The 17,119-nt window shown below is 39.1% G+C and overlaps 3 protein-coding genes across 4 annotated transcripts in view; all 3 read left to right on the top strand.

Annotated features, from left to right (window-relative positions):
• The window catches only part of Cadps2 (calcium dependent secretion activator 2), a 564,078-nt gene that overhangs the window by 161,548 nt on the left and 385,411 nt on the right, over positions 1–17,119 (top strand). The gene's annotated exons all lie outside the window — the stretch shown is intronic.
• Rnf148 (ring finger protein 148) lies at positions 10,394–11,357 on the top strand. Its single transcript, XM_052173307.1, is given in 2 exon segments — positions 10,394–10,429; positions 10,431–11,357. Coding segments are annotated over 2 exon segments (963 nt in total).
• Rnf133 (ring finger protein 133) lies at positions 14,896–16,044 on the top strand. The gene has a single exon (XM_052173306.1). The coding sequence runs from the start codon at positions 14,896–14,898 to the stop codon at positions 16,042–16,044; it is 1,149 nt and encodes a 382-aa protein (XP_052029266.1).

Raw genomic sequence — 17,119 nt, 5'->3', positions numbered from 1 at the left:
TAATCTTGCTAATCCTCCTCTTCCTGACTTTCTCCTGTCTGCCCTGTACAGCAGAAGTCCAGCCCTACTCTCTTCTGCCTCACCATTGGCTGATCAAATTTTATTGATAAGTCAGAATAAATGGAGAGCAGGGATTATATAAACTTGAGGTAGGGGATACTTAGAATAAGCATTACAATGCCATGTCTGCATTACAACAAGGTATGAGGGCAGAGAAATCAGCATTTGAATAATACAAGAATAATCTTCACACTGCACAAAAACATTATGCCTACACAAATGATGCTACAATCTTGTTACAATTGAAGCAAGAAGAAGACTATTCTCTACTCAAATTGAACCATGATTGATCATCTTATAGACTTCCTGTGTCAATCCCAGCCCTTTGTGCCTCTCCAGGAGTGAGCATGTCTTATTATTAAGGATTCTATGTCTTGACTAGAAGCCATCAGGTTCTGTCAAGGCCTATGCATGACTCTGGTCATCTTTTTAAAAATTATTCATTCCTTTGTCGGTTTTAGAGTTGGTGAAAATCCTTTCCCAATCTGTTGGTTGCCATTTTGTCCTTTTGACAGTGTCCTATGCCTTACAGAAACTTTGTAATTTTATGAGGTCCCATTTGTCAATTCTTGATCTTAGAGCATAAGCTATTGGTGTTCTGTTCAGGAACTTTTCCCCTGTGCCCCTGTCCTCAAGGGTCTTCCCCAATTTCTTTTCTATTAGTTTCAGTGTGTCAGGTTTTACTTGGAGGTCCTTGATCCACTTGGAGTTGAGCTTCGTACAAGGAGATAAGAATGGATCAATTCGCATTCTTCTGCATGCTGACCTCCAATTGAACCAGCACCATTTGTTGAAAAGGCTATTTTTTTCCCATTGGATGTTTTCAGCTCCTTTGTCAAAGATCAAGTGGCCATAGATGTGTGGGTTCATTTCTGGGTCTTCAATCCTATTCCATTGATCCACTTGCCTGTCATTGTACTAATACCATGCAGTTTTTTATCACTATTGCTTTGTAGTAATGTTTGAGATCTGGGATACTGATTCCCCCAGAAGTTCTTTTACTGTTGAGAATAGTTTTAGCTATCCTGGGTTTTTTGTTATTCCAGATGAATTTGAGAATTGCTCTTTATAATTCTATGAAGAACTGAGTTGGGATTTTGATGGGTATTGTGTTGAATCTGTAGATTGCTTTTGGCAAGATGGCCATTTTAACTATATTAATTCTGCCAATTCATGAGCATGGAAGATTTTTCCATTTTCTGAGGTCTTCTTCCATTTCCTTCTTCAGAGATCTGAAGTTCTTGTCGTATAGATCTTTCACTTGTTTGGTTAGAGTCACATCAAGATACTTTATATTGTTTGTGGCTATTGTGAAGGGTGTCATTTCCCTAATTACTTTTCTCAGTCTGCTCTAAATCCGAAAGAGGGCTAATATCCAATATATACAAAGAACTCAAGAAGTTAGACCCCAGAGAACCAAATAACCCTATTAAAAAATGGGGTATAGAGCTAAACAAAAGAATTTTCACCTGAAGAACTTCGGATGGCTGAGAAGCACCTTAAGAAATGTTCAACATCATTAATCATTAGGGAAATGCAAATCAAAACAACCCTGAGATTTCATCTTACACCAGTCAGAATGGCTAAGGTTAAAAACTCAGGAGACAGCAGGTGTTGGCGAAGATGTGCAGAAAGAGAAACATTCCTCCACTGCTGATGGGATTGCAAGATGGTACAACCCCTTTGGAAATCAGCCTGGCAGTTTCTCAGAAAACTGGACATGACACTTCCAGAGGACCCTGCTATACCACTCCTGGGTATATACCCAGAGGATTCCCCAGCATGCAGTCTAAGGACACATGCTCCACTATGTTCATAGCAGCCTTATTTATAATAGCCAGAAGCTGGAAGAACCCAGATGTCCCTCAATGAAGGAATGGATACAGAAAATGTGGTGTATTTACACAATGGAATACTACTCAGCAATTAAAAACAATGATTTCATGAAATTCTTAGACAAATAGTTAGAACTGGAAAGTATCATCCTAAGTGAGGTAACAATCACAAAAGAATACACATGGAATGCAATCACTGATAAGTGGATATTAATTAGCCCAGAAGCTCTGAATTCTCAAGACACAGTTAGTATATCAAATGATACCCAAGAAGAGGGAAAGAGAGAGCCCTGGTTCTGAAAAGACTTGATCCAGCATTGTAGGGGAGTACCAGGACAGGGAAATGGGAGGGGGGTGATTGGGAAATGGGCAGAGGGAAGAGGGCTTATGAAACTGATGGGAAGGGGGAACCAGGAAAGGGGAAAGCATTTGGAGTGTAAACAAAGAATATAGAAAATTAAAAAAAAGAAAAGAAAAGAGAAAAAATTTAAGTTAAAAGTAAAAAAAAAATTATTCATTCCTTTTAGTTTTTGAGATTATAATATAGTGACATAATTTCCTCTTCCCTTTTTTTCCTCCCTGATGAAACATACCCTTCTTTTACTTTAGATTCATGGCCTCTGTTTTTATTAATTGTTTAAATGTACATATGTGTGTGTGCTTGTGTGTATACACACACATATATTTATAAACATGTATAATATATATATTGTAAATGTATATATAAATAAAAATATTATATATTGTATATATTTTTCTAAGTATAATCTACTTAGTTTGTATAACATTAGCTTGTGTGTATGTTTTCAGGGCTGTTCAACTGATATTGGATAAGCAATTGGTATGCTCTGCCCTGGAGAAAACTCCCAGCATTCCTTAGTTGCATTAGTGCTTTATATAGGGTTGAGGTCAGGTCACTTTGAGTCATACAGCTAACTGATTTTTAACTTTCATGTGTCTGCCTTCCTGCAGATTAAGGTCAAATACCCTCAGGTAGGACAGATGGGCTTTATTTTGATTCACATCTGCTTGTCAAGATACTCTAGTTCACTTTGGGGTAGCAGGGATGAAGCTGGCATAGCATCACTTCTGCTGAAGTCTGTTGGCCAGCCACTTGCCAGGCATGCAGATCTAAGGGGTATGAAAATAAGCCTCACAAGAATAGGTGACACCTGTGTGAAGTGTAGTGTGCTGATTGTTTTAATAGGAGCGGAGGAAACACTCAACTGATTTAGTGGAAGAAACGAAAATGTAAGGACTGATAGTAGAAAATGAAGATGACTGGGAAGAACGAAGAGTAGGTGGTGCAGAGACTTACGTCATTCCTAGAAACTATAGGGGCAGACATTTGAGCTTTCCAATAAGCAGGACCACCACTATAAGTTTGAATGCTTTTTCCTAGGGGGTGGCAGGAAGCAAAAATTAAGAATAAACACTATCTGGTGGATACAAGATCTAAGAGAATAAGTGTGTAGCCAGATAGAAGCAATGGGAAATGTCCATCCCACAGGATGGGATGACTGTGGCAATCTCCCACTGAAGTAGACCCTTTTGAGTCAGGACAATGTCCCAATAATAGAGAAATAGTATAGGTTTTCTGCTTGGCCACAGAACTATCTTGTTCTTTGCCCTTTTAGCAGTGTCAAGTATAGGTTCCATCTCAAGCTATAGGGCTTAAATCCAATGAAAACCTGCTGCCCAGCACCTCCTGGCCTTTGTGCTCTCCCAGATCCCCTGTGTGAGCAGGAATACAATCCAGAAGCTCACATGTAGTTTTTAACATTTACTGTATTCTATGTTTAGAGTACTTAGAAGACATTCTTAGATTGCAGGTGGATTGGGATGTTTAAAAATGTACTCTTCTAACTTCTTGAGTACATTTGTTTATATTGGATATTAGCCCTTTATTGGATTGTTGGTTGCTGTTTTGTTCTTTTGACAGTGTTCCTTGCCTTACAGAAACTTTATAATTTTATGAGGTCCCCTTTGTCAATTCTTTATCTTAGAGCATAAGCTATTGGTGTTCTGTTCAGGAACTTTTTCCCTGTGCCCATGTCCTTAAGGGTTTTCCCCAGTTTTTTTCTATTAGTTTCAGTGTGTCTGGTTTTACTTGGAGGTCCTTGATCCACTTGGAGTTGAGCTTAGTACAAGGAGATAAAGATGGATCAATTCGCATTCTTCTGCATGCTGACCTCCCATTGAACCAGCACCATTTGTGGAAAAGGCTATCTTTTTTTCACTGGATGTTTTCAGCTCCTTGGTCGAAGATCAAGTGACCATAGGTATGTGGTTTCATTTCTGGGTCTTCAATTCTATTCCATTGGTCCACTTGTCTGTCACTGTGCCAATACCATGCAGTTTTTTTTTTTGTTTTGTTTTGTTGTTGTTGTTGTTGTTTTTGGGGTTTTTTTGTGGGTTTTTTTTGTGTTTTTTTTTGTGGGGTTTTTTTTTTTTTTTTTTTTTTTTTGGTTTTTTGAGTCAGGGTTTCTCTGTGTAGTCCTGGCTGTCCTGGAACTCACTCTGTAGACCAGGCTGGCCTCGAACTCAGAAATCCACCTCCCTCTGCCTCCCAAGTGCTGGGATTACAGGCGTGCGCCAACACTGCCTGGCCCCATCCAGTTTTTAACACTATTGCTCTGTAGTATTGCTTGAGGTCTGGGATACTGATTCCCCCAGAAATTCTTTTACTGTTGAGAATAGGTTTAGCTATCCTGGGTTTTTTGTTATTCCAGATGAATTTAAGAATTGCTTTTTCTAACTCTATAAAGAACTGAGTTGGGATTTTAATGGGGATTGCATTGAATCTGTATATTGCTTTTTCCAAGATGGCCAGTTTAACTATATTAATCCTGTCAATCCACGAGCATGGAAGATTTTTCCATTTTCTGAGGTTTTCTTCCATTTCTTTCTTCAGAGACCTGAAGTTGTTGTTGTATAGATCTTTCACTTGTTTGGTTAGAATCACACCAAGATACTTTATATTGTTTGTGGCTATTGTGAAGGGTGTCATTTCCCCAACTTCTTTCTCAGCCTGCTTATCCTTTTAGTATAGGAAGGCAACTGATTTGCTTGAGTTGATTTTATAACTAGCCACTTTGCTGAAGTTGTTTATCAGCTGTAGGAGTTCTCTGGTGGATTTTTTGGGTCATTTAAGTATACTATCATATCATCTGCAAATAGTGATAATTTAACTTCTTCGTTTCCAATTTGTATCCCTTTGACCTCCTTATATTGTCTAATGGCTCTAGCTAGAACTTCAAGTACTATATTGAAAAGATATGGAGAGAAAGGGCAGCTTTGTCTAGTTCCTGATTTTAGTGGGATTGCTTCAAGTTTCTCTCCATTTAGTTTGATGTTGGCTACTGATTTGCTGTATATTGCTTTAACTATGTTTAGGTATGGGCCTTGAATTCCTGTTTTTTCCAAGACTTTTAGCATGAAAGGATGCTGGATTTTGTCAAATGCTTTTTCAGCATCTAATGAAATGATCATGTGATTTTTTTCTTTGAGTTTGTTTATGTAGTGGATTGCATTGATGGATTTCCTTATATTGAATCATCCCTGCATCCCTGGGATGAAGCCTACTTGATCATGGTGGATCATCGTTTTGATGTGTTCTTGGATTCGGTTGGCAAGAATGTTAACCCTATTAAAAAAATGGGATACAGATCTAAACAAAGAATTTTCACCTGCAGAAATTCGGTTGGCCAAGAAGCACCTTAAGAAATGTTCAACATCATTAGTCATTAGGGAAATGCAAATCAAAACAACCCTGAGATTTCACCTCATACCAGTCAGAATGGCTAAGGTTAAAAACTCAGGAGACAGCAGGTATTGGTGAGGATGTGGAGAAAGAGGAACACTCCTCCACTGCTGGTGGGATTGCAAGATAGTACAACCACTTTGGAAATCTGTCTGGCTGTTCCTCAGTAAACTGGACATGATACTTCCGGAGGACCCTGCTATACCTCTCCTGGGCATATACCCAGAGGATTCCCCAGCATGCAATAAAGACACATGCTCCATTATGTTCATAGCAGCCTTATTTATAATAGACAGAAGCTGGAAAGAACCCAGATGTCCTGCAGTGGAGGAATAGATACAGAAAATGTGGTATATTTACACAATGGAATACTACTCAGCAATTAAAAACAATGAATTCACGAAATTTTTAGGCAAATGGTTGGAGCTGGAAAATACCATCCTAAGTGAAGTAACCCAATCACAAAAGAATACACATGGAATGCAATCGTTGATAAGTGGATAATAATTAGCCCAGAAGCTCTGAATACCCAAGACACAATTAGCATAACAAATGTCTCCCATGAAGAAGTAAGGAGAGGGCCCTGATCTGAAAAAGGCTTGATCCAGCATTGTAGGGCAGTACCAGGACAGAAAAAAAGGAGGGAGGTGATTAGAGAATAGGTGGAGAGAAGAAGGCTTATTGGACATATGGGGAGGGAGGAACTGGGAAAGGGGAAATCATTTCGAATGTAAACAAAGAATATAAAAAATTAAAGAAAAGAAAAAAATTACAAATGTACTCTTCTAATTATCACATGTATGTTTTATTGAACATGGAAGTGTTATGATTAACTCAGTATAAGTTGCCGAAAAAGACTGTATTACTATATATAAGAATTATAAACTTGCAATTGAATATGATATACAGTAAAAATTTTGCTGTAAAATGAAAGGGTTTTGTTTTGAGAAAATTCTTTTCTTGCCTTTAGTAAGCCACTTTGAATCAGTCAGCATCCTATTACCCCTGAAACCCTTTCTAATGTTTTTCTCTTCAGAAAACAAACAAAATCAGAGATCAAACAAACAGAAAAAACTGTCCCTTCTTTAGTTTATATGCCAAGTAACTATGCTTTATGGGTTCCCAGAGAATTCTTGTGATTCCTGACCCAGTACACTGGGACTCGAGCTTTACTTTAAATGGTCTCTTTGGTTTTTCCCTGCACCTTACAGATGTCAAATGCAGTATGGATGCACTTGCTGCTTTTCCTTTTCAGAGATGGTATTTCGGAAGGCATGATTGTTTTGTATCAGTAATGTCAAATAACAGTAAGAGTGGAGATGAGTTGATTCTCTACCTGTTATACTCAATGATGGTTATAATGTTCATCAAAATTTCCCTAAACTCTATTTTAAAAATAGCCAGATACTATATACATACATACATATATGCATACATATATACACACATATATATACACATACATACATACATACATACATACATACATTCATACTTTCAATATCTTTGTAACCATTTCTCTTACAATCATGCCCTCCTAAGGAACAGGACTGTGTTGAGTTTGTTTTATGGTGGTATTTTGTGTGCAATGCACATTGTGTCTGTACTGGCTAGTAGGTATTTATGGATTTCTTTGAGTATATCCCAGAATTTAGATCCTGCAGCTGCCACCTCTCTGAGTGCTTGTCTTCCACAAGCTGGTTTTCTCCATCGGTAGTAGGAAGAACTGGTAACTCTCCCCTTCCATCACTCATGCACTCAGCAAGGAATGGATTATGTCGATCATCATGATCAGGTTCATTTCATTGATCAACTAAAAACGAATTTGTGAAGGAGTTCCAGCCAAAGACATTAAGAGAATGTTGATAAGTTTCTGGGGGAAAATATTTTCCCTCTTTCTTAAAGGGGAAAGTGGGAGTCAAAATGTTGCATTGCACCTCAGGGTGCTGTGTGCCTATGGATAATTAGAACAGTAACTATCCTGGGAGTTCATCAAGGGAACCAAATTAAGAGGAAAGCCAATATACTTTAGAAGGCAAAATAGAAAGATGTAAAAAACAGAGACTTTTAGACTGTTGGATCAACTGGACTAGGGAGTATGTGTTCAGTTTCCCTTAATCTACCAGCAAGGGTCAATAGAATAAAGCGTTTGAAATCTTCATGTGCTCCAAGTCCATGTTTTGAAAGTTCAGTGTTTTAAAAGCAACGGCTATAGTGGCATCAATTATCTATTCCTTCTTTCTGCCCCATTTAGCTATGCTGGCCCCAGGATAGAAGACTAGTTGCTCTAGTGCTGATAAAATGGAGGCAATTGACAACCATCCCTTGTGGACTAATACGGATGCTTAAAGAGAGCTGTTCTCTTTCTGTGCTAGGAAAAACTGTGGAAGTGGAGGAACATTCTGAGAGCATCTTAGCAGACGGATTGATAATTACAAAAACGTACTGTGTGGCAAGAGCTTAGAATTTATTGTTTCTTAGGGGTAGCAGCTCAGGAGAAACTTCTCCTCTCCTAAGACTCCCATTAGCACAGGGTTTCCTAACCTTTGTGGCATTTTGAGTTAGGCGTCTCTCCATCATTAAGAGGTCACAGTCAGCAGTTGATGATGTTTAGTTGCATCTTTGGCTTTTAGCCATGATACGCCTACAGCATTCCCCAAACAGTATGATAATTTTTATGAAAGAGTCTAAAAATATATGGTCCTCGGAAGACAAAATCACATCTGTTTCAGAGCCGTGGTTAGATGTAGGAAGCATTTTGTACTAAAACTACGGCAGAAGTGAAGGGATGCTTTAACCACCATGGCCTCAGCTCATTTGTTATACCAAGAAGAATTCAATGATCCTATACATTTTTACACATTGTTCCCTTCAACCAAAACGAAGAAACTCTTGACTTAAGCCATACATGTTTTGCTATTTAATCCCTTCCAAAATCAGTAAAAGATTCTGGATGTGTTCAAACAAGGCAATATTTGTTGCACTTGAAAGACAGAGGCAGGAGGATTAGGAGTTCAAGGTTGCCATTGACTATTTATCTAGTTTGAGTCTGTCTCAATAGTCTGTCTAAAAACAACCACCAAACCCCAGAAAATATAAAAGCCAAGTCACCTCCCAAAAGCAATCAACAATTCAACAAGTACCTGCTAAGTAACGTTAAAGTTCTTGGCCGGTTTTTCCTTTTTCCTCTGTTAACAGAATCAAACACTAGGTCACACTCTGATCATGGGACATTCCACCTGGGAAGATGGTTCAGATGCAAACTGAACCACACATAGATTTGAGCATTTGACTGACAGCCATCTTGCAAGCAAATATCAACTAAATAATTATGGCCCAATAAGTACAAAGGATGCTTTTTGTCAAAAAATACTTACGCTCTCCTGATATGCCTGTGGTTTTAGTACACAGCCCGTTCTGTGCCTGAGCCTCATAAGCAAACAAGGTCCTTTCTTTCCATGTCCTCAAAACATTGGAGCCCTCTAGTTGTGCAGAAGCTCTCCTATACCTAGGAGATAAATGTTTTATTAAGTGTTGCCAATTCATTATCTATGCAAAGATCTTAGGCAGGTATTTAAAGTAAAAGCAAGAGTTTGAAAGACTCCAGATTGGCAGCATGTTTCTCATGTCCTGGGCCATAATTCAAAATCCTCAGGATAGCAAGCGAGTCACCAAACACATCAGTGGCTCTTGGCCTTCCCTGCTTCAGGACTCTGTGCTTCAACTCCAGACTGCTTACTCTGCTTTTGCAATTTGAATCCATTTCACATGTATCAGCCTATCAGCTTCTTAGAGAAGTTTATCTTGGGCCTCTAAGAATGGTCTCCGTTCCACGTTACCTCTCCCTTTATATGTGGCACTTCCTGTTCACAGTTCTTACAGTCATTCATATATCTTAATTGATTCAAATCTACTCTCAGTGTATAATAGTAGGATTGTGTAGGTGTTTTTACAGTATCTGTTTTCATACTTAGTATTTGCTTAGCACATAGTAGGTATTTTAGTAACACACTCCATTGACCAAGATGTATTTGCCTTGCTGGGTGAGTCTAGATCAAAAAATATGTTTTTTTTCCTTATTCCTCATGTTAAATCTTTAGGATTGGCATTAACATTTAGTGCCGGAAGACAGTTGGTGTGATTTATTCCTACTGTCCATGGAGTGGTCAACTGGGTAGTATAGAAGCAGTAAGAGAGGAAGCACCTGGCCAGAAATATCCATTAATATAAATGAATAGTTTGTAAAAGATTTAAGGTATTTTTCAGTATGTCCATATATTAAAACAAAACTCAACTTGTGTAATTTTTAACTTTTACCACTTTTATTCACTAATTTTTAGTGTGTTTAAAGTGTTATATTTGTGTATATGTAATATAAAATATTGGCATATAATATGGTAATACATGAACACATATGTTTGAATGCGTACCTCTTGACTTACTGCTTAGTAGCCTTTTGACCAATAGGATTTCAGTATGCATTGTACTAATATAAACTCCTGGATTGGCTTAAATACCTCTGATGTCACAATCTGCCCATTAGGAAGTCATAAGTTTCTTGAAATCGCATTGAAGTAATAACATCTCTTGAATTTTCATTATAAGAAAGAAAAAGTACCAGGAGTAAAAATGGTGGAATGAACAAGGTATCTTTCATCTTGGCAGCCCTTCTTGATATATGTGTTTTAGTGATCTCGACAGCTCAAGCCAGCTCCTTTGCCTCCCTTTACAGCAGATGTTACTTTGTTTTGCATGTCTTGCAAATGGAGGAATCAGTTAATGGAGGAATGAAACCCCCTGGACCTACTCCTTTAGTGCATAGGTCTGTTTCATCTCGGCTGTTGAGACTTAGCGTCTTCCTACTGCTTAGCCTCCCTGACTCCAAAGGAAAAGCAATATGGACTGCGCATCTGAATATTACATTCCAGGTAGGAAACCGGATCATATCTGAGCTAGGAGAGAGTGGCGTGTTTGGGAATCATTCTCCTCTGGAGCGGGTGTCTGGTGCCGTGGTGCTTCCTGAAGGATGGAATCAGAACGCTTGCAGTCCCCTGACCAACTTCAGCAGGCCTGATCAGGCCGACTCTTGGCTGGCCCTCATCGAACGGGGAGGCTGTACGTTTACTCATAAAATCAATTTGGCAGCAGAGAAGGGAGCGAATGGGGTGATCATCTATAACTATCCTGGTACAGGCAACAAGGTGTTCCCCATGTCTCACCAGGGAACGGAGAATATAGTTGCAGTGATGATCGGCAACCTCAAGGGCATGGAGCTCTTGCACTTGATCCAGCAAGGTGTCTATGTGACAATCATCATTGAAGTGGGGAGAATGCACATGCCGTGGCTTAGCCACTATGTCATGTCTCTGTTTACCTTCCTGGCAGCCACTGTTGCCTACCTTTTCCTGTACTGTGCCTGGAGACCCCGAGCACCCAATTCTTCTACTAGGAGGCAAAGACAGATCAAGGCTGACGTGAAGAAAGCTATTGGCCAGCTGCAGCTTCGAGTGCTCAAGGCAGGGGATAAGGAGCTAGACCCAAACGAAGACAGCTGTGTTGTTTGTTTTGATATATACAAAGCCCAAGATGTAATACGTATTTTAGCTTGCAAACATTTTTTCCACAAGACATGCATTGATCCCTGGCTTCTAGCACACAGGACGTGCCCCATGTGCAAGTGTGACATCCTGAAACCTTAAGAAGCCCAGAGATCTTTCCAGGGATTAAAACTGGATGAATTTGCTCACTGTACCATTCATCTAGAGAAAACACGACCCTTGGTTCCTCTATCTTGCCACTCAAGATGAAGCTTGTGTGCTTTGAAAATAAAGCTACATATGATGCCCAGGAACTGTTGTCTTCTTAATCATTTTAATTGTTAGACATTGTCGCCTTTCTCCAAATAAGTAAGTTGGTACATGATTCAAGCAGTACTCATCTTCATCGTCAGCTTGCTCAGATGAAGGTACTGACCTGGTGGGAATTTTGACATCTCTGTTTAATAAACTCCACGATAGAATTAGATTCTGATTTATATTGTCATGGGTAGTTAATTCTATGAATACCCAGAAAATCTAATTTCAAAGCTGTGAATTGAGCGGGTACTTTGTTCTAATTCCTTTAGCAGATAGCAGATAGCATGTGTTATAAAAGTTTGAAGGTGTTTCAGGCCTCCTTTAGAGCAATCTTGAAAACTTTTGCCTATTTGCCAGGGGGCTTTAAATTTTGGCCTAGTGACTCTGCCATGGGGATAGTGTCTTTTAGAAGTGTCCTCCTCTAGGGGCTGCTGTTTACTTCTCAAATGGTAGAGAACATCACAAGGGCCTTTGACAACAGAGCAGAGCTAAACATTTTGCTCTCCATCCTAATAATATACAACTCACTTCTCTCATCTTCCCTTCTGGCGGGTTGATAAACACCTGTGTATTACTGAAAAGATGAAAGACAAGAGTTTGCGATTCGGGTGACAGATCTCAGTCTTTGATATTCAATGCCGATGGTATGTGCTGAGTCTGCAGAAGTCTACACACTGTTTCTTGTTCCCTTTCTCCATGGGCTTGTATGTATAAACAAGGTCAGTAATTGCTTCTGTTAAGAGAAATCAACCAGTGTGGACTGAAAGTTCCACACTAATACTCTTTCCGATTTGTGCCAACCTTTTCAAATATTTTAATCGATTCTTTTTTTTTAATTTGACAATTTTGCACATGTAGATAGTGTATTGACCTTCCTCCAACATTTATATCCTTTTCATTCTATAATTAGCCACATCATCACTACTAATCCTTTTGGGTTATGACATATATAGTGTAACCAGGGCTATTTGGGTGACTATTAGAGAACTCCTCTGGGGTCTGGTTCATTCATCAGTGTGTTTACAACTGAAGCCAATGGTTCCCTTCCCCCTGAATTCATCAGTAAGACATAGTTGTGCAGTGGGGAAATAGAATCCTGACCCTCCCGTCCACCTCTGCCTTACAGTTGATGCTACATTTTTTGCAGACCCAATGCCAATATCCGTAATTTCACTGGCATGGTTTGTCTAGGAGATAATATTTTGAAGTTCTTCTCCCTGTCTTCCATTTTATATACTTTTTTATGCCCTCTCTTCTATATCATTTCCTGAACCTTAACAAGACTGCCATATATTTATTTGAGGATGAACACTTTGTTTCAACACTGTGTGTAGCCAGGAGACTCTGTATTCACCACTGTTCACTAAAAAGAGAGCCTTCTCTGATTGAGATTCAGAACACTAGACAGCTATGGTTATAAGCAATATTTAAATGACAGCTTACCCACAATCAACTTTCTAAAACATCAGTGTTTTTTTCCCAGATGTGAGGAAAGGGTTTCACCAGGGTTACAGTAACAGACACAGATTACCCCTAATATAGTGATGTCAGATCCAATCATAGCTGTTGCTGCTCACCAGTGGTGCATGTCAGTATATCTTGCCTGGCAGACTAGTTTCATAGATCATAGGATTCACAACTGGGTAAGATAGATCATTGATGCCCCTTCTCTCCCAACAGCCTGCATAGCACCTTCCAACACTTAAAAAGCTAGCTGCAAGGACTCAAGGCCTACCTCTATTCTGGATTGATTTCTCTGTCATGAATCCAAGCTGTGTGCTGTCTTCAATAATAAAGTCTTAGCATCTACTTCTAGCAGACAACCAGGAGGGATGGATGGCAGGAACCTATATTGTTTTGGGAGTTTCCTGACCAACACTTTATATGCCAATTTCTATTCTGACTGTAGAATTTTCATTCCTGCCTAAAGTTGTCACTTTATAAACTATAAAAAGTACCGGTTTTCTTAGTCCTGGTGAGTCCAATTTAAAATGTCTTGGTTTTGAACCCTGTTTATAGAGGTCAAAGATGTTTATGTTCAAGGTATAAGTCCTTAGCTTTGGGTTTCTAGTTAGTAAAGTAGAAACATTGTGACACCTACTGAGAAAGTAAACACCAACATTTGTTACTGCCCACATTTGTTAACTAATTAGTTTCAAAGTTATATAAAATCTTTTGTAGCCTTTTTTACTTTTGTAGCAAAAATTGGGTCAGAGATGGCAGGGTATATAGGACTACTAAGGGGGGATATTTGTTAAATTTCATTTAAGAAATGCTGTTAGCATCATCTCTTTATGACCTGTAACCATTGTTATAGTAATTGGTTAACTTTTTAAAATCTTTTTGGGCTTGCTTTGTTTTATTTTGTTTAAACCAAGTTACATTTGAGAAACAAGAGGGCTGTCCTGTTTGTGTTCCTATCCTGTGTATGTGATGTTGGACGGCTAAGTATGAGATAGAACTCAATGTAACAGGAATCTGTACTTTACCAGTGGTTCACTGCAGCCCTTTGATACAGTTTCTCATGTTATGGTGACCACCAACCATAAAATTACTTTAGTTGTAATTTCCTAAGTGTAATTTTGTTAGTTATGAATCCTAGTGTAAATAGTTTTGGCGATACATAATTTACAAAGGGCTCATGATGCACAGGTTGAGGACCACTGCTTTGAAAAATCAAAACCAAGTCAGAACCAATAAATATTCCCAAAATCCTATATCACTGTATCTGCGTCTTCCTAAAAAATTGAAAGTGACCAAATATGAAAAATTAGTGTTACAGATCTCACTGCCTTTAATGCTCATTTAGTCACATAACTAAATTATGATTCTTTTGTATATCTCAAAGTTAAGGTCAGAAATGCTTGCTTCTTAGACAATGTAAAATTTGCACACTTCCTTTCATTTAATCTGAAGTTTAAAAAAAGTCAACTGCAGAAATGTGTTTGTTTTCCTTTTTTTAGCTTAATGTGCTATCTACCACCATTTTATACGGCTCTGTGACTTAACCATTTTACAAGCGTTCACAAACTGCCTATACCCACATTGGAGACATTCAAGCCAGTACATCTGAAGCATGCTCTGAGCTAATTGGCTGCTTGGTCTTTTATGTCACAATGGCCTCATGCAACAGGAAGCAGTATCTAAAGTTACAGTAGTGAGGCAAGGATTTCTTTACTATGTAAAGTTTTTCTCTCTAATAAAACATCTGAAACTCAAGACATCTTTAGAAAGCTCTTGCTGAAACATGTTGGAAGACGGCGTGTCTTATTTTCACCCAGAAGATATTTTCTCCTTCCTCATTCTGAACTGATCATCAACAGATGTGGCAGCCGAGCCGGTTGGTTGGGTTGGCTCTTCAAGTCATTCGTGAAAGACAGAGATGAATCCTCTTCAGACGGGTACTTGGCAAAACAATGCTCCATCTTTCTGGCTTCTGAAATTCAGTTTTATCTGGCTCTTCAGTCAGAACTGTTGTATGGCAAGCGCAGTTTGGACTGCGTACATGAACATATCATTTCATGTGGGGAACCGCATGCTGTCAGAGCTGGGGGAAACCGGGGTCTTCGGCAGAAGCTCCATTTTGAAGAGAGTAGCAGGAGTTGTTGTGCCACCAGAGGGAAAAATTCAAAATGCCTGTAATCCCAATACCAGTTTCATCCTGCCACGGAATAAAGAGCCGTGGATTGCACTCATTGAACGAGGAGGTTGTGCCTTTACACAGAAAATTAAGGTGGCATCGGAAAAAGGAGCCAGAGGAGTGATCATTTATAACTTTCCAGGTACTGGCAACCAGGTTTTCCCCATGTCTCACCAGGCCTTTGAAGACATCGTTGTAGTTATGATTGGTAATGTCAAAGGAATGGAAATTTTGCATTTAATTCGGAAAGGAGTTCATGTTACAGTCATGGTGGAGGTGGGAAGAAAACATGTCATCTGGCTGAATCACTATTTTGTCTCCTTCATGATCGTCACGACCGCCACATTAGCATATTTCACCTTTTATCATATCCGGAGACTTTGGGTGGCAAGAATTGAGGACAGGAGATGGAAGCGATTAACCAGAGAGCTCAAGAAAGCTTTTGGGCAGCTGCAAGTTCGAGTCTTGAAAGAGGACGACGAGGAAGTCAATCCGAATGCGGATAGCTGTGTCATCTGCTTTGAAGCCTATAAGCCCAATGAAATAGTTCGTATTCTCACTTGCAAACACTTTTTCCACAAGAATTGCATTGACCCCTGGATCCTAGCCCATGGCACGTGCCCCATGTGCAAATGTGACATTCTGAAAGCTCTGGGGATTCAGATGGACATTGAGGATGGAACAGACTCTCTGCAGATTCTGATGTCAAATGAACTGCCTGGAACTTTTACACCTGTGGAAGAAGAGACAACGAGTGAGCTGCCTCCTGCCCGAACAGCAAGCAAAGGGGCCCACGTGCAGGAGCACCCGACTTCGTCCGTGGATGCTGGCAGCCAGCCTCCCGAAGCAGTGGAAACCGGTCATTCTTCACTTGGACAGCGTGACCTTTGAGCAAGTGGATTAAACCTGTTTGTCAAATCAGGTCCTCATGATGACAAGCAGTTTGCTTGAAGTGTGGGGTTTTTTTTTTGTGTGTGCGTGTCATTTCCTGTCACTCTGCTAATTTTCCAAATTCACTGTCAAGCTTCAAATACAGGGGGAAGAAAACCTGGCCGAATTTTGTGGCTTTTTACGTCTGCTAAGTTTTTGTGAATGTATTATTCTTTGTAGTGTACCTGTGTTTGCTGCCCATTAACCTGGGTCAAAACCAGAAACAAACTTACCCCTAAATTGTGTTTGCCTGTTTGTAACTGGTTTTATTTGAGTAAGAAAATTGTTAATTTATATTTATATTTTTCTCAAGAGAAACTGTCAGTTATCTTTCATCTTTTAGAAATAGTAAAAATTAATTATGCTATAGTAATTTTGATGTCATTATGCTGCAGTGTTTTTTTTTAGTTCTTTGAAATTAATATTTGCTACACAGAATATTTTTTTACTTAGCCATAGTCAAGAGTTCCATTCAGTTAGTAAATTTTATGTAAAATATCTGTATAGCAAAAAAAAAAAAGTTTATAAAGTACTAAAACTCTTTTAAGAAAATAGACCAGAATTCATTATAATCTATTCAGTCTCTTACAGTAGTTTAGCATAATTTCAGTGGGTATTTGAACTCTCTCAAGGCTTTGGAGTTTCAACTACTAGGCAGTGCTAGAGAGACCTAGTAAGCAGGAACTTTGTGAGTTGTCTCATGCAGAAGGGTAGTACTTGGCTACAAATGTAACCAGAAAAAGACTATTAGAGGAGGAAAGGTATTCATGCATGGCCAGCAGAGCCAAGATACAGCAAAACTTGGGCAAATGCTAGGATGAGGCCACATCTTCCTGTTACATATACTTCTTTGTGTTCCTGACCCTGGTAAATTTTAACTGTTAATCACACATATCACCACTGAATATTTAATGTTTTAATGTTTTTCTTGGGACAGTAAAGTTATTCTGTATAGTGACACCAAGTGTCATACGAGAGATAGAAGGACCCAGAGACTCTATAGAAACTTTTTGGATGATTGGATCCTGAATAGATG

The sequence above is a fragment of the Apodemus sylvaticus genome, chromosome 2, assembly GCF_947179515.1.
Source record: "Apodemus sylvaticus chromosome 2, mApoSyl1.1, whole genome shotgun sequence".
Taxonomy (NCBI): Eukaryota; Metazoa; Chordata; class Mammalia; order Rodentia; family Muridae; genus Apodemus; species Apodemus sylvaticus.
This window is presented reverse-complemented; position numbering and strand designations above follow the sequence as displayed.

What these genes read in the sequence shown, in the direction of transcription:
- Rnf133 (XM_052173306.1), top strand. Translation starts at nt 14,896, where the DNA reads ATGAATCCTCTTCAGACGGGTACTTGGCAAAACAATGCTCCATCTTTC.